This window comes from Spodoptera frugiperda, chromosome 14, assembly GCF_023101765.2.
Source record: "Spodoptera frugiperda isolate SF20-4 chromosome 14, AGI-APGP_CSIRO_Sfru_2.0, whole genome shotgun sequence".
NCBI lineage: Eukaryota > Metazoa > Arthropoda > Insecta > Lepidoptera > Noctuidae > Spodoptera > Spodoptera frugiperda.
Window position 1 is genome coordinate 5338388 of NC_064225.1, and position 18864 is coordinate 5357251.

Consider the following 18864-nt stretch of genomic DNA (forward strand, 5'->3'; position numbering starts at 1 on the left):
GTCGTTAGATTCGTATTTATTGTGAGAGTGACACTGGATATATAAAAATAATAAAAAAAATGGCGGATTTTTGGCGCCAAATTCGAATATTACTCACTCTCTAGCCTGAACGACTCGATAGATTTTCGCTTTATAGGGGTCGTTTGATTCGTATTTACAGTCAGAGTGACACTAGATATATCAAAATGAAAAAATAATAAAACTAAAAATAAATAAATAAAAAAAGTAATTTAAAAAACTAAAAAACCCGACTGCGTTTCTTTATAATATTAAAATGAAAAAACCCTAAAACAAGAAAGTAATCGTAAAATTTAAGCAGTCGGGACCCATTCTAGAAAGCAAGACGTATGTGCCCTCACAAAGTCTTTATATTTAGAATGGGTCCCGACTGCTTAAATTTTACGATTACTTTCTTGTTTTAGGGTTTTTTCATTTTAATATTATAAAGAAACGCAGTCGGGTTTTTTAGTTTTTTAAATTACTTTTTTTATTACATAAGTTATTATCATGCCAATATTAAAAATATTTAACGTTTTAAACAAATAGATCGACTTGGACATCGCATGAAAACAAAATGAATATTACAATATTATATTAGATTCTTTAGTCTCTCGCGCCTCACGCGATTGAAACTCTCGTTCCTGTTGGTCGCTGGCCCGTCGTGCTGTGTAGTGTGATACATACTAATAATCAAATCAAGCGATGTCCAAGTCGATCTATTTGTTTAAAACGTTAAATATTTTTAATATTGACATGATAATAACTTATGTAATAACTTAAGACAGAAGGTCCTTCAAGTAGACACTAAATAGATTAACCGACTTGGTATTACATGGATCTCACAACTTTTGACGGTAGAAAGACTGAGCTGCGAGACTTGGGTTTTTTACAGGATGTTTTTGATGGGATTCTTATTAAGTTTTCTTTTGTTTCAGGTATGTTGATATAACTGGGAGACGACAATTTTTATGGATTGTTGACTTTTGAGCAGCACCTAGTAAGTAGCTAAGTAATTGATTTTTATCTCAAAATATGTATATTGCCAAAAAACAGAACGTAAGCGAAGAAATTATGATTAATACCTACGCTTAAACCTAAATATGAAAGTTATATTTCATAATCAAGTAACATTAAGCTAATTGGAAATAACTACATATTACATAATATTTCAGAGAAGATCTAGTTTAGCTTATAGATAATTTGTAATTTCGGTCTAGTAATTAAAGAGAACATGGTTCACATAATTATATCTAAACTAATACTAGCTATAAAGAGAAAATATTGAATAGGGATGATGACGGAGTATGAAAATTAAACTATTTAGTTATTTAGGTAATGAAAAAATATTAGACACGTATTTTTTAATTTTGTCATATAAGATAACAATACTTAGATAAAACGAATCAAAGATTAGGAATGAAAGCAAAGACGCAATTTCTAAACGTTAAAACTTACCTAGAAGTGCCATTTCAAACAATATATCTTCGAAATTATTTGTTTTCGTGCTAATTTTTTTTTATTACGTAACTGACGCACTAAATAGTTTTTAATTTACATACCCCGGCATCATCCCTATTGTGTTCAGTCATCACAGTGTATGGCAAAAGGCTCACACCATACATTGGCCCAAAATAACCGGTGGAAAGTTTGTGTTACATTAAATATGTGCACTTCTACCTCTACCTTCGGGGATTAAAATGGCGTGTCGTTAATACAGTAACCTGTTTAATATTGACGCGTTATCTTGTTAAAGCTGATAATGAAAGGGAATGCTTTTAAATCTCCGGATCTTATGTGGTTTATTGAAGATTACCGTCCCCTCGTGGTTTCCTACAAAATGTTGAGTAAATTTTACCACTAAGAACCAGGACACGTGTCCCACGTGTAGGTACTTTTGTTTATCCAACAGTGGTTTTTCTCGTGTAGTAAAAATTATCCACATACAGTATAGGTATACCTAATAGGTATATAGTATAAGTCTTATAGGTACCTTATAAAAATCCGCCCAGCCGTGTTTGAGCAGGTATATCTCGTTCATACATACACTTTTGATTTGCAAAAGGCACCTTTATTACCTTCAAATATTGTAGTATACTAGAAAATATTATATTTTATATTACTGCCATCTTACCTGGAAGAGTCCGTAGCTGGTGTACGAGTTGTTGTGGTTCGTCACTTTGTCTGTGGTTCTGCCACTCGCGTGCTCGATCAGGCACACCCCTGGAACAAAAATAAATATAAATTATCGCCAGTCATTTTAATATGACGGTTTCTTTTACTCAGGCATCAGTTGACAGGTGGATAGACAAGTGCTTATTTCTTTGTTACAACAAAAAATTTGTAGCCACTAAACTGTCTTTCAAACTGCGTTTTCCAACTCGACTGCTTAGGGTGAAGATTTCCGACTCTTACTGACTAAAAACTACCCCTGCTCATTCCTCCCATCAGGCCCCATCTGAGGCGGTCTAATTCCTCTTTGAAGCGCGCGCGGAACGCGACGTGCCGTACGCACGGGTCTGGTTCTGGTTGGGTGGCGAGCTACCCTTGCTCGCCGTCCGCAGACCCGCACTTACGGTGGCCGGAGATCATCGCCTTCTCCTTAGTTCGCATGACTGCTTCGCAGAAGCAGCCCGAAAAATCCCTACAGAAGTTAGGTTCTGTGTGAAACGGAAAAGCATTATAAGCTAATCCATCATGTTTGATTCAAAAATCCTCAATAGCAGCACAAACTCAGTAATTGTACAACAAATGTACAGTGTACATAATAAATCAATAACACAGAAACAACTCAAAAGAAAATATAACACGGATAACACGAACAAAAGTCAACTTGTTTGAACTTAGCCAAAAATATACAAATTATTCCGTGAATCACAGACGCTTTGTGAAATCCTCGGGAACAAATGCTGGGGGGGCTGGATCCCTTAACTTTGGTACAACGGGGAGGCGACGGGTTACGAATGATGACGAAATTGTTGACGAGACGCGAACTTATTTTACATGTTTGTTGTTTGTGTGTTTGTTAGGGATTTTGATATGAAGTAGTGCTTTGTACTTTTTTGGCATTTTTTTACATACATTCTCACACGGTGATAATAAAGACATAGGAAGCTGATTAAAATACTCGATGATCAATTTATCAACAGCTTATGACAGTCTATTGCTGGTCTTTGGGCCTCCTCTACATAAGAGGGTTGATAATAATCTCAGATGGTTAGAAATGCAATACGGATGCAATGAGCGCGCGCACTATTTGGCAATCGCGTTTTCACCTAATTTGTGAGCATATTATATTTTCTTAATAGCCCTTACTGGTGCTGCAACTACCTAGTCACAATTTTTTCGCTATCATTCCATTCCCCTATTGAAATAGGACCAAACCGGAGTCACAAGCAATATACTAGTTATGCCAAAGATCTAATGTATGCTGAATCAGCTACAATGCTTAATTCGCTGCTAAGATTAATCCTATTACATGCGATATCGGATCGTTCCCGTGCCGTAATACTGTAATTACTTTGCTCCACAAATTGACATTTTGTCTTATGAATGTGTAAGATATTGGATGTCGTCACGATTGTGTCGTATGTGGCTTGATTGAGGTAAAGGAATATTATATGTCCTAAGAATATTCCTTCGGCTTTTTCTTGTTAAGAGTTTCTAGAATAAAAGAAATTATTTTTTTTTCTGTAGGAAAATTCACCAAAATCAGTTCAGCTGTTTAGGAGAAAAGGCAGATTGAAAAGCTAATACACTAGTAATTTAAAAAGATAAAGATCCACAGTAAAAGCCAGGTTTAAATGTGGAACACATTTAAAAAAGTATAAAATAAAACCTTCAACGTTGTTTAACCAAATTAAATTCGTTGACTTTGAAATTCTTAATTCAAATAATAACATTAAAGACGGGCCACACTAAATGAATCGACATCGGCCCTATTACGCGTTTACGTACAACTTTCGCGAGAGAGATTCCCTTATTTGCATAAAAAGGAACCATTCAGATGACAAAACATTACGGATCTCCCCTTTTCATTAAAGTTTAAAATTGTTCGAGACATTTTAATTGATGCCGTTGGGACTGGGAATCGTTTAAGGCCTGTGCAGACAAGCGACTTTGGACTTTCAGGGTATTTTTTTTAGTTAAAACCAAGTATAACAAAATTTGACTGCAGAGTTAGGCGCATCCACTATTGCGTAAGGTTTAAGTGGTCCACTAATTGTGATTTCTGATCTAGGACTGATGTATATGCGAATTTGTACATAATAAGTGACAGATGACAAAAGTTACACACAGATGATCGACGGCCAAATCAACGGATGATATCATAATCCCAAATCGCACATTTTAAGTTTACATGCGAATGAACATGGATAGAAAATCTGAACGAACAACTGTTTTCTTAGAGAACTTTTCTCTCTGTTCTTTAATTTTTTTTTATGAAATAGAGGGATAGAATGAGCAGACGGGTCACCTGATGGTAAGCGATCAGCGCCGCCGGTGGACGGGTGTCTAGGAGTCTCAGGTGCGTTGCTGGCCCCAATCATATGTTTATAAACGCATCTCTCTCATGTGAGAGACAGGAGAAAGACGTGTTCTCAATATAAGTCTTAAAAATTATATCGATTAACTCAAAGTGAGAACCAAAATTTTTCTCTAAATTTGTTAGGGCAAGGTTTCGATGAATCTTTTTTTCACGACTACACTTTTATCCGCAACAGACAAAAGTCTCCCGTCTGCACAGGCTTTAGCACCGATTTAACTTGTACATGTATTGTATTGTAACCTATTTTCTATTGAAAGTGAGAATTTGTGTTCAAGGTCATTATTTTGAGGTTATGTTCGTTGTCGATTAGTTTTGTTTAATGGACCGTGTGGTGATATTGGGCGTTTGATCGTCAAATTAGACTGATTGTTTCGAGTGGTTCTGACTTTAATTGTAGCGTGTGTTCTATTCATGGAACTATGATATCGAATGAAATCTACTCTGATGTCGATTTTTTGGTTGCAAGGATGATTACGGATTGACTGTTATTTGAAGTTTTAAAGCATTAACTGCCGAAAGAAAACTATTCAATGTAAATTCTCCGCTCCGCTAAGCGTCGGTCACCAGTGTCCAACGTGGCGGTTAACGTGTAGTAAGACGGGATTTCTTCGTATGCTAAATTGGTTTTAAAATGAGTTAGATTTAAGAATAATTCAAATAAAAAAATGAGTAGGTAATCATCGTTTCTTTGATTGGATCAAAATCAATTTTCAATATGAAGTACAGGGCCATAATTTACCAAATGATTTGCGTATAATTTTGCCTATGAACACAACATCATAACTTTTGTTACTAATACCAACCAAATTACATACAATTTAGCCAAAACCAGGAATAACAGAGAAGTACACGAATAAATTCCTAATCAACTCCCTCCAATATGTACAAGTCGAACGTCCCATTCATTGGATCCTAATCCTTTTCCCTTATTCATCTTATTAGCTTCTAGTAGAATGAAGCAGTTATTGCATTCCTTATTTCTATACATATAATAAAACAGTAAAGAAGTATGTCTGTATATTCAATATTTTTCAATAAAACTAAATGGTGTGTTTTTTTCACTTAACTGTTAGACTAGGAACTCGATTAGTTTCAAGTTAGGCTAAGGGCTTAAATTCATGAGCAGCATTTACGTGAGTAAATCGAAAAATGTGTTAATTAATTTAGCATGTCTCACGAAAGTTATAATATAAAAAACAAACAGCAACAGAGAGGAAAATATTAGCAAGGAATTTGAAAAAATCTTGTTTGTATATTTGTCTATTTGCACACGCTAATCTCAGAAACTAATAGACGATCCACAGACGGACTGGGCAACATACAGGCCACAATTTGTGCACACACAATATATTAAAAATCGTCATATAATATTATTACACCTGAACGAAGTAGCGGGCAGAAGCTAGTCTTTAGCAAATTGTCACAAATACAAAATCCTTTGGACGACATAGCAAGGGATTGGTATCTACTCTCTACTTCATTATTTTCGTATGTGGCCATCGGAAATAAGTCAAACTTATAACCTCGTTCGTAGAAATCCAATCTTTCAGCCAATAGTATTACATTTTGCTTAACCGTAGATTGACGTAATATACAGTTTCGTCGAATGTTTCTGTATCCCTGTTTTATTCGATTCTCGTCTTTATTGGATTAATGATTGGTATTGGGGATGTTTTTATAATATTCTTTGGTGTGTTTGTGTTGTTTAGGTTCAGTTTCGTATGTGGTTTATCTTGGATTTTTGTCAAGCGTTTGATTGGGTTTGGTAAAAACTATGTTTTGTGAGGTAAAATTGTATCTATCCGCATTATCATCTATCATTTTCTTGATTAAGGGTGCTTTTCCACCAGAGATGTGCTATGCTACGTTGCTGTGGATACGTTTGGTTTCCATCAATCATATTCATTGGTACACATAGCTTAGCACTGGTGGAAACGGGCTTTATAAAGATATGTCTTTCATATGGAAAGCATGCTATGAATGCGTGCTATGGATGGTTCGCAATATCGATACATCGCAAATTCGCATCGCTATTAAGCTTAGTATCGGTGGAAACTGAACCAATTTTAATAATTTATCGTAGTTTTTACCTGGTTTAGGTATAACATAAATATTTGTACGATAGTTGAATTCTACAGGAGCATGTCTCTCTGTCTGTTTGTCTCTCCGAATTTCTTCACATTAAGAAAGGTCAGTCGTAAACACCAACTGCTGTAAACTTAGATACTCACAAAACCACGAGTTCACGTAACAAAAGCAACGTAAAAACGACTTTATCGGTGTGTAATAAAGACGAAAATATTTCAATTTTAGTACCCGTTGTGACGTAATCAACGTTTAAGGATTACTATAACATTTTATTAGATTTATGCTCTCATATAGATATGGAATGAAGAACATGAGAGCGCATTCAGGTAAGATGGAACACAGGACTGCTTATCAAGTTATACAAAACCAGTATAAACTGACCTCTGAATGTTTGCAAACTTCATACAAAGCGAGACCAAGATAAACTGGTTTTGTATAGCTCGACTGTACCCGTGTACGATACCTGTCTTACGTGAATGCAAGCCGTAAAATTTTATCTTTATACCCAATGGTAGTGCCAAAATTGAGCTTTATTGCCTTTTGTGTAGGATCTTTATTTGCGTGTAGAGTTTTAATAGTATTTTTATTGCCTAACTATGAATGTGTATGTCCTCATTGAGGATCTTTCTCTGTCCTCTTAATATTATTGTGTTTACTTGTGTTATATTTTATTTGTTTTTGTGTATTTAAAAATGAATTAATTTAAAATTAATCTCCGCTTTTCCCTGAAAGGGACATCCAAGAGTGACCAAGATAAAACTAAGCTATACTTTTCCGATAGTAAGGGTACTTTTCCACCAGAGATGTGCTATGTTACATTGCTGTGGATGGGTTTGGCTTCCACTAAACGTATTCATTGGTACACATAGCTTAGCTACCTACATATTTTTATGGACAGATGCATGCTATGGATGTAACGTACTCTGGGTGGTTTCCCCACTATCGATATATCATATACTCGAGCTGCGCATCTTCCTCGCACAGCTACATAGCTTAGTATCAGTGGAAACGGACACATAATTTCACAGCTTAGCTATTACACAAATTATGAATAGTAAAATTTTCAGAACAAACTGAAAATAACCTCAAATTAGCTCTACACACCTAACCTTCCACGTGCCTTTCATAGAACATTCTGGTCTCTTGGGAATGAACTTATTAGCTGCAGCTAATGCAACGGCAATGTGCCACCGTGCTGTAGCTCTAGGGAGGTGACTCTGGTGTTCCTTAGTGCATTAGGTCCGGAAGAGTATAGTTGGGTATGTCAAGCTAAGTAATGAACTTTAATACAAAAGAGTAAAGTTGTTAAGTTGTTTAACTTTTGTAGGGGGTTAGTTTAGGGTAGTCTGATGTACCTATAAATTGCAGTAGGGTGTACTATCGGGATTTTTGCTGTTAGGAGAAGCCTCGTTTGTCGAGCAATGGGTCTCGGGTCGGGCAAAGAATTACTGGGCTTCTTTCGGTATTTCGAAAATTTCTCAGCAGTAGCACGGATTCTGAAATTATGCCCAGTACATGACAACAGGCTTACCTTCGGTTACATGTGACTTATAAATGGCTGCATTAATGACACCTACTGCCTATCCCTTGCCTATCCTTCCCCCGATACAAACGAGAAACCTCGTTTTGTCAGTACCTACTAACAAATTAAAAATGTCAAGATACTTATGTTGCTTATCCTAATTTCCCCAGTATTTATATTTTGACTCCAAACAACATATGTGTGCAAACACCAACTAAAAAAAAGACATAATGTCAGACTACGTTCTCATTAACAAAATTAGCTGCAAACAAAAATTTTATCAACCACCTCTCTTTTCTGAAGCATAAGGTACAAAAACCCTTGTCATACAGTGATAGTGCATCAGGTTCCCAGGCTTAGCATGAGGCTTTGATGTGCAATAGCGTGTAAATGTATTGGATGCGTTCGAGTGAGTTAATCATGTAGCCTGTGTTATGAAGAGCATCCTGTATGTTCAGTTCATAGGTTCATACTGTAGATAGGATTCTCAGTAAAGTAGATCGTCTTTCTGTAAAAGGGGGGATGTGGATGTCTTTATAATGTGTATTTCTGGTTGTAAATCTAGGATCTTTTCTGTCCTATAAAGGAGTTTCTAGAGCTATACGTCTTAATATAAAATAACAAGCTATAGCCTTTCACGATAAATGGAATATCCGACACAAAAATAATTATTCAAATAGGACCAGTAGTTTTTGGGATTAGCGCGTTCAAACAAGCAAACAAAGTCTTCAGCGTAATATATTAGTGTAGATGTAGATAAAGGTCTTAATATAACGAAAAAGGTGTACAAGTACAAACAAAACAATACGGGAGCGCGTTCGGCGCTTTGATTGGCCGGTGCGGATGAATCGACCAATCAGAGCGCCAAACGCGCTCTCGTTTTATTCGCGTTCAACGTAAAACAAACTTGTACTGAGGGTGCAGGACAAACTTTCTTATATGAAACCTTTTCTTATTACAAACAGACGCTCTAATTTTATTTTATTAGTCTAGATGATAATTATGACATGTGCACTATAAATATTGTTGCTGCTCAGTTGAAATTGCTTAGAAGAATTACACTCACAGTTAGGTATCATACTCCTTGGGAAGTTGTACCGCAGCAGTTCTCTGGACAGCTGACACCTGGTGAAGGAGCGGGCGTGACCCTGGGAAGTATGCACCACGCCCAGCGTGACCAGGAGCAGCACCAAGTGGGTTGGTCGAGCCATTCTGTGGAAGAAGACGAGACTTAGTATACTTGTGAAATCTGAGCGTTGAAAGCAATGAAGTTAACAGTCTTCGGTCCGGAGCTGCGGACCATAGACCGTTTAGTGGGTTTACTGAAGCTCCGTCGAAGTTAACGGCAAACGGTCTGGAGCTGCGGACTACCTAGCGGGTTTAGCAGGGCTCTGGCTAGAAAAGCAGGAGTAGGAACGGGGTGGTTTTTAGTCAGTAAAAGTCTGATACTCCCTCTCGCCTCGGCCAAAGTGGGAGAAGTCATTGGATGATTTTCCCCCTGCTAATCTTTGTGTGTCTCACAAATAGTTGTTTCGGGTCTGGATGTCATGTGTATGTGAACTTGTATGTTTGTAAATGCACCCACGACACAGGAGAAAATCCTAGTATGGGGGCAGAGTAAAACAAAAAAAAAGGTTTGTGTAGAACTCAAGCTGAATAAACATGTCAGTTAAAAGTAATTTATCTAGCATTTTCAATCACGCCTACAATACTCATATTTTATTAATGAACTCCAAAAATACATCAACTAAATAGCACACCTATCCCACCCAAACTTTAATCTAACAAAACATTACCGCTAACCGAAACCTCTGTCTACGTCCTATGGGAATAAAAGCGCGATGTTATACTAAATGTTTATCACAAAACTGTTGGAACTGTGACGTCAAAAGTTGTTTCACGCGAACTAAAACAGAACAATGGACAACAACTAGTTGTTGTTGACAAACAAAGTATTTTAATTAATTGTCAGAATTGCATTTTGTGATGACGAGTAGGAACTGGGAACTCTTTGTAATATCATTAGAACTTAAAACGGGATATTTACTATGTTTATTAGTTTTTGTGAGTTTCCGATATTGCGGTTATGATCACTTTTGCTAGCGCCATGATCACGGATGATGTGCTTTGTAGCTATGTTTTTTTTTGATGGGGGAAAATCATTCAATGACTTCTCTCGCCTTGGGTGAGGCGAGAGGGAGTGTCAGACACTTACTGACTAAAAAGCACCCCGTTCCTACTCTTGCTTTTCGAACCGGAGCCCCGGTAAACCCGTTAGGTAGTCCACAGCTCCGGATTGTAGTTATGCTGCGAATGTGATATAGCTAAACTGTGAAAGTATGTGACCGTTTCCACTCATACTAAGCTGTGTAGCTGTGCAAGTAAGATGTGCTATGACGATGCGCCGCCGCAAAGTAGCTGCACGAAGAAGATGGACAGCTCGAGCCTTATTTGAGCCATACATCCATCCATAACACGCATCTTTCCATGTAAAAAAATAGCTTAGCTGATTCCGTTTCCACCAGAGCTAAGCTATGTGTACCAATGAATATGATTAGAGAAAACCAAACGCATCCACAGCAACGTAGCATAGCACATCTCTGGTGGAAAAGCATCCAGAAAAGGCTTACCGAGTGAGGCATTTCTAAATAAATAAATACTGTTGCAACTGTACCTATGTGAGTTGAGGCGTAATGAAATTTTGTTAAGCGTGTATCTGTCTCCGTGGTTGTTTCTGTCAACAGTCTGATGTTATGTAACGAATATATTATGTAGTTGAAGGAACTCTATGCATGTAGTTTGGTTTAGTGTATGATGTTGCTGCTTGTACCGGTTGTATATCAAGATTTTTATTCGATTTACAGCTTTATTATGTTTAGTTATAAAGTTGATAATTTGACTGCACGGTGGCTTGGCAACTGGCTTCTTTTATTGGATTTACAGTTTTATTGTATTTAGTTATAAAGTTGATGACTTGGCGGTTAGCGCGGTGGCTGGGCTTCCGTGGGATCGATTCCCGCATGGAGCAACTCTTTGTACGATCAGTAAATTGTTGTTCCGGGTCTAGGTGTCATGTGCATGTGTATTTGTTTGTTTGTAAACGCACCCACGACACAGAAGAAATTCCTAGTGTGGGGTAAGGTTACGCAAGAAAAAGTAATCAGCTTTAATTATTCAGTTAGTTTAAAACATGCTTTTATTATCACGTTAGTCACCGCCATTAAGGGAAATAGTGAGAGAAATCAGTGAGCTTTCATGATGATACAACAATTAGAAGTGTGTGTAATTCAGTTTCTTAGGTTTCATTACATAATGCGTACGACCTAACAAAATCATGTTAAAAATTACATCATTAACATAAAGCAAAAAAGAAAAAAAAATGAATACAAAAAAAAAACAAAGCAGACATATTCAAAAAAAGAATGGAACAAACTTCATTCACTCGCTCATTCAGCATTAATTTCAAACAAACACCAACTCTCATTCATTGTGTTTAAGTGCAAAATAGAACAATAGCTGACAAAATCACGGTGTAGGTAGAACAAGCGCGGCAGTAGTATCAAAAACTTGAAACTCAATTAAAACGATGAGTCGGTGAGGTAGCTCACTCTTTGTGCTTTAACAACAGCGGTACTAGGTCCTGTGTACACTGGTGTTTTAAGGATTTTGATTTAGAAAGATGAATTAATAAAAATAGAAACAATATTTTGCTAAACAATCTACCAATTTTACTGTTGGACTGGCTGCAATGCAACGCCTGGTAAGTTGAAAATTTTGTTTGGGATAATAGTGTGTAGGATTCATTAGTTTTATTATTTAATAGCTTTTCGCCCCCGATTTCGTCTATACAAAAATTTATCATATTACTGTAACCAAGTTTCATCACTTAACGTTGTAACTTCTTTATTGTGCAAGTGAATTCGTATGCTTGTAAACGCGTCTACGACATAGGATAAAGTCATATACTTACTGGGACAATGTTTAAAATAATAAAATAGTAAAAAGATTCAAGATTTTGAATTCTAAAGCATTGATTTGGGTTTAGAATTTTTAAATTCTTAGATACGTAACAAAATAAAAACATAAAATTCACATCATTAATTATTTAAATAGTCAACCTAACTTACAAAAATACCTTCGTTAAAACCTAATTTGAAAACATCATCAAGAAAATCCCACCCTGAAATCTTCAAATCAGCCGAACAAACATAGCAAGCTGGGTAACATTATGACACTCATTATATAATACATTTTGCGTCGCCGAGTCGTTAGTGCACGCTGCACCTAACTGCGCTCCGGATGCAAGCAAGTTGTAGAAGGAACACCGCTGCAGGCATTTGTTTTTGGATATTTTAAGCGAACGAACGAAGAAAGTTTTGTGTAGTTATCGCTGTAATGTCGGGTTTGTTTAGCACGAAATAAGGGTTTTTTTTAGTGAAGGAAAATTGTGTATATCTTTTTATAAAGGGTCTTTTAAAGGGGGGAAAATCATCCAATGACTTTGTCTGATTTGGGCGAGGCGAGATGTATAATGTCAGACTCTTACTGACTAAAAACCACCCCGTTCCTACTCCTGCCTTTCGAGCCGGAGCTCACGGAAAACTGGCTTGATAGTCCGTAGCTCCAGATCAGGCATCAGTCCTACTGGACCCCATCTGTGGTGGTCTGATGGCTCTTTAAGTCCGCGTAGAACATAACGCGCTATACGCATGGGTCTGGTTCTGGTCGGACTATGAGCTACCCTTGCTCGCCGTCTGCAGACCCGCACTTCACAAAGAACGCTTCTACTCGGTCTCTGTCCAATCTGTAACCTTAGTTGGGTCTATACCCGCGGAAAGAGTACGGATAGTGATAAACGCATTAACTTGCCTTCAGAACAAAAGGTGACATAGAATCTTTTCTACTGCAATGTATACTATCACAAAGAAAGTGAGGACTTGCCAGCAACTAGAATCGATACGTTAGATAAACATCGAGAGCCCGCAATCGTAGCTCTTATCCGACATTAAACAGTGCAGCGCGTTTAAATTAACTCTGCTCTCAGGTATCAGTCGAGCTAATTAATATGTGCTCAGTGTTGCACGGGTGCATTGATTAGACGGTACCGTTCTGTATTGTGTCTGTGTTTTGTCTTTTGATGCGAAATTTCGATTGTTTTGGTTGGGTATGATGTCTTTTTTGGGAGGTTTGTTTAAATCGTTCGTCGCAAATTTAGGGGTATTACGATTTCCTCCTGTCCTGACCTGTCTATACAGGTCTATAATTCTTTCTAAAGTCATAATACCCAACTTTGTCTTCTTTGCTTGTTCTCAAAATATTTACAATTCTTTCTAGAGACACATAGTTCAACTTTCAGCTTTATAGTCCTTAATGTGACTCTTAATTTCTGGTCCTAAGAGCTAAAAATTTTCAGGTCCTTTTGCCAACAACCCACGAATAAAGCAGTTATACTAAAGCTATTTACCACTAGACGAACTCCAGTAATTGGCAGATCGGCTCACGTGGGTAATCGAGTTGCGTGCCTTGAAATTGAAGCCTTGGACGGTGCGCCTTTATTTACATATTGAGACTGCCTCGTGGCAGGTCCTGTGTGGCGGACAATTGATGGTTACTGTCATGGGGTTGAAGTGACTAGTTTATTAGTGACGAGAGATGGCTAAAGGTCTTAAGACTTTGACTGACTTTGGTCTATTGCAAGTGATGACTTGGTAAAGTTCAGTTTTGGGAATTACTTTTAGGGAACAGAGAGTAAAGTTCCCTAAGAAAAGGAGGATCCTCCGACCAGGCGAGGTGATCATGCCTGGCGGGCTTTCTGCCCAACTGTTGTTCGTTGGGATTTTCTATCCGTGTTAATTCGCATGTAAACTTCGTATGTGCGATGCAGGATATTTGTGACGTCATCCATTGATTTTGCTCGTCGATAGTCTATGTGCGACTTCTGTCATCTGTCACTTGTCAGTGTCGCCACATCACTCCCCCCCAAGACCGGAGGTCGATCCTGTTGAGACGGCTGTCGATGCTTGAGATGAGCGGTGCCAGAGCCAGTGTAGAATGTCCCTAGTTCCAGTGAGTCGGAACTGTGCCGCTGAATGCCCAGTGAGTCGGGTGAGCGGTGCAGGGTGATACTCCAGTGAGTCGGAGTAGTGGAGCTCGCAGTGTCCCACGGTGAGTCGGGGAATAGATGCTGCGAGGGTAGGTGCGTAGTGGCTGGCGTCTGCGTTGACGGGAGGAAGGCGTCCTCAGACCGTGTGCAGAGAGTGCTGTGCCTAGACGCTGATGAGGCCGTAGGGAAGAACCAGGCTGCATATCTTCGATGTAGCGTGTGGTGGTCCCTGATGAGGCCGAGGATGCTGGTTGGCTGCGACTTGATTACCGCTCAGCGGAGAAGTGATGGGTGAGGGAGATGGCGATAAGGATGACGGTGCTGATCGGCTCCGTGAAGGTTGCTTTCAATCACGTCGGGGTCACCACTTTAGGGAACAGAGAGTAAAGTTCCCTAAGAAAAGGAGGATCCTCCGACCAGGCGAGGTGATCATGCCTGGCGGGCTTTCTGCCCAACTGTTGTTCGTTGGGATTTTCTATCCGTGTTAATTCGCATGTAAACTTCGTATGTGCGATGCAGGATATTTGTGACGTCATCCATTGATTTTGCTCGTCGATAGTCTATGTGCGACTTCTGTCATCTGTCACTTGTCAGTGTCGCCACAACTTGATGTAGTTTTTGGTATTGCTTCCTAATGTGAAATTATTCTAACTTGTAGTGCAGAGTATAAGTGAAAAATTAAGTGTGGGAGAGCCATGCTTCGGCACGAATGGGCGGCTTGCCCGGAGTGATACCACGGCCTTACAGAAAACCGACGTGAAACAACGCTAATATACCAATAGGTGATGAACGTAAGGCAGTTGTCCCACCAACGGCGAGTGAACGACTAACTATCGGCTATTTTCTCGCTCAAGAAACGTACAATAGATATACTTTCCGTGTAAACAAAAGAGATGCATATACAAATAGTTGATCGCTGACTGTTCACACTGCCGGCGAGTGCTCGCTTCACTTGTTTGTTTTTGTTTTCACTCGTTTTCACTCGTTTCTAGTTCTAGCTCTACTCGTTACTCGTTCATCGTTGCCGGTGGGACAACTGCCTAATGCTGAACATGCATTGACATAATTATATCAGTTATGCAAAGTCACCTGAGTAATAATAAGCTAAAACGGTTGGAACTAAACAAAAGCTCTATTTGACAAATAAATTGACTACGATGAACGAGTAATGCAATATGCAATTCATTCTATTTGATTAAGTAATCAGGCCCCTTTTAGTAGTAAATACAAACACCCGTTTGTCGTAAATAAGACAGGAACTGTTGGTTTTTTTAGCGTTGATAAATCTGCGTTTGGTCACCAACCCGCGTACTGCCAGAACGGCGAAGCGAAGATGTGACCGCAGATGGTTAAAAGACACGTTCGATTTTAATTAATTTTACGTCGCAATAAATCATAGTATGTTATATTTAGGTTTAACAGAGAGCGCTGTGGATCAGTCTCTATCTAAAATAGAATATAGTATAGTACCTTAATCCCGGAGCTGCTGTTTTTAGTCAGTAAGAGTCTGACACTCCCCCTCGCTTTGCCCAAGGCGGGAGAAGTCATTGGATGATTACCCCCCTTAAAAAAAGTCCTTTAGTCGGCTTCTGCGACACACACGCGGGAAGAATGTGGAGGGAGACAAATGCTTTCACCACTACTAGAATTTCTTGTAATCTTTATGAACATTAAATGTTTTTTATCCAAAATAGAGAACTGTACATGTGTTACATATAGTACTCGAGAAAACTGATTTGATTCGTCAAATGACCGTAAAGCACCGTACAATGGAAACGAACAGCATTAACGCGCTTCCAGTACAAAGCGATGATCAAATAAAACATGTTGAATGCACTAAGTTTACTTCTAGTTCGCGAGTATGCTAAGCAAAGTTAACATTAGTCTTTTTAAATGTAATTTTACTTTACGTATTTATTGTTACTCGTGACTTATCAAAAGGAAAAAGCTTTACAATTGTACAAATACTAAATATACGAAAGTTTGTTAGGATGTCTATTGTACACATGTAAGTACGTTTGTTACTCTTTTAGACATAAAGTGAACTGAATGATGTAAATTAAAGCACTGGCTATTGTTTAACCGGATAACGAAACGAAATGATATGATATGAATTAAAATAAAATAAAATGAAATGAAGTGATACGAAAACAAATAAAATTAAATAATTTAATGTTGTAAATAGGCTACGAAAGAGCACTTGATCATAATAATTTGACGTTACACGTCAAAAATCGAGATGAGTGTGGCATTTCTTAACCGACTACTCTGAAAAGAAAACCAACTACTTACTCTCTCTACTGTCTCGTTTAAAGTCCGGACAATATTTGAAAAAAAAATATGTGTGAGAACGCAGGCGATGCCGCGTGCAGAAACAAGTGTGCATAATAATGAATGTTAAAACTAAATTAATATTACACACATCCGATACAAAATCCACATTGAATCATTAACTCTATGAAATGAAATATTTCATAATTTTCATGAACTGTGAAAAATATTTCATGCCACGCGTTTATTTACTAACAAAGTGAGGTAATAATGAAAAATTAATTGGTAAATGTCGAATCAGTTACTGGTGACCGATTTACAGTATTGCATTGTCAAATCTGGGGGCACGGCAGTGCCGCCAAGTCGAGCAAAAAAAGCGGCACGGCCGTACCATCCTTTGCAATTCGGGCCTTTTTCGACCCCCTATAATTCGGTTGTGGATAAAGCAAGAAACCTGAATCTTCAGTAACTAATCCGGCATTGTATAAACACGGAATATTTAAAATTTCAGTCAATTTGAACCAGTAGTTTAAGAATGACAACTTGTTAAAGTTTCTAAATTTTGTCACTCACTGACTCACCGATCATCAAAAGTCCAAGGCACTTCTAGCAGACTTAGAAGCTTCATATTTGGAATACATATAGAGTTTAGTGTCTTAATCATGGGAAAACTTAAATATTTTGTAATTTCGGTCCAGTTTTCCAAATACACCAACTGCATCAATAACTTTGTAATCCCATATAAATATATGGGATTACAAAGTTATTTATGCGGCCTAAGCCTAAGTAATGCGCTGATGGATATAGGTTCTGCAGTGTTCACATCCGGTCAAGCTTACGTGGCACTTTCGAGAGTTACAAGTCTGGGCGGTTTACATCTCATTAATGTCGACTTTGGAAGTATTAAAGCGCAGGAATCATCAATTTGTGAATACAACAGATTAAGAAGTATTTACCGTCCAGACTTGTCAAAAATTGAGACATCAAAGCCTCCGAGAAAAGCCCATAGAGACAGGGAGTGGGCTTTGAGAAAAACTGTGGCTGAAGCTCAAGAAGTAGTACCGGAAAAGAAAAAGAGGAACATGGTGGACATCGCATGAAAACAAAATGAATATTACAATATTATATTAGATTCTTTAGTCTCTCGCGCCTCACGCGATTGAAACTCTCGTTCCTGTTGGTCGCTGGCCCGTCGTGCTGTGTAGTGTGATACATACTACTAATCAAATCAAGCGATGTCCAAGTCGATCTATTTGTTTAAAACGTTAAATATTTTTAATATTGGCATGATAATAACTTATGTAATAACTTAAGACAGAAGGTCCTTCAAGTAGACACTAAATAGATTAACCGACTTGGTATTACATGGATCTCACAACTTTTGACGGTAGAAAGACTGAGCTGCGAGACTTGGGTTTTTTACAGGATGTTTTTGATGGGATTTATTTATTTGTTAAATTTTGTAAATGTTATATATAAATTCATAAGTAATTTTTGTAATTGGAGATGTTTTTTAACCGACTTCAAAAAAAGGAGGAGGTTCTCAATTCGACCGTATTTTTTTTTTATGTATGTTAATCGATATCTCCGGCAGTTATAGACCGATTTGAGAAATTCTTTTTGTGTTTGAAAGAGTACGATGTCAGTGTGGTCCCATATATTTTTTTTTAAAGTCTGACCATAAATGTGGAAGATAATCCAGGGAACTCCTCAAAAATTAACAGAATGTGCTCTGCGTTTGAGTTTAAGTGATGTATATTAGCTTATCTTTCTGAGTAACCATAAAATTCAGGACAGATAGTAGCATATCTGGTATAGAATGATGGGTAGCTTGATGTGCTGTCTGATTTACATGTGTATGTAGGTACCTAATCTGTTTGTGTTTGACAAATGCATATCTCTGGCAGTTATAGTCCGATTTGAGAAATTCTTTTTGTGTTTGAAAGAGTACGATGGCAGTGTGGTTCCATATAATTGTTTTTAAAATCTGACTATAAATGTGGAAGATAATCTAGGGAACTCCTTAAAAATGAGCAGAATGAGCTCTGCATTTACGTTGAAGTGGTGCATACTAGCTTATCTTTCTCAGTAGCCATAAAATTCAGGACAGATAGTAGCATATCTGGTATAGAATGATGGGTAGCATGATGTGCTGTCTGAGTTACATGACTGTATACCTATGTGGGTATCTAATCTGTTTGTGTGTTTGCCAACTGACTATGTATGTAGCTTATGAACAGGTTACTGTTAGCTGTCGGATCAGCAGATCATAAGTAAGGGTATCAGGTTAATATACATTTGAAAATAATGTAATTATGCGTCAATATGGATAGA

General features: G+C 37.8%; 2 protein-coding genes across 2 annotated transcripts in view; one reads left to right on the forward strand and one right to left on the reverse strand.

Annotated features, from left to right (window-relative positions):
• LOC118279238 (slit homolog 3 protein) overlaps positions 1–18864 on the forward strand; it is a 136875-nt gene that overhangs the window by 61357 nt on the left and 56654 nt on the right. The gene's annotated exons all lie outside the window — the stretch shown is intronic.
• LOC118279237 (lysozyme) overlaps positions 1–18864 on the reverse strand; it is a 42440-nt gene that overhangs the window by 22462 nt on the left and 1114 nt on the right. Inside the window, exons 2-3 of the mRNA XM_050698230.1 lie at positions 9223–9368; positions 2132–2220 (exon numbers count right to left, since the gene is read on the reverse strand). Of these exons, the coding sequence (XP_050554187.1) occupies positions 2132–2220; positions 9223–9367 (234 nt within the window). The 5' untranslated portion in view covers position 9368. The remainder of the gene's footprint in view (positions 1–2131; positions 2221–9222; positions 9369–18864) is intronic.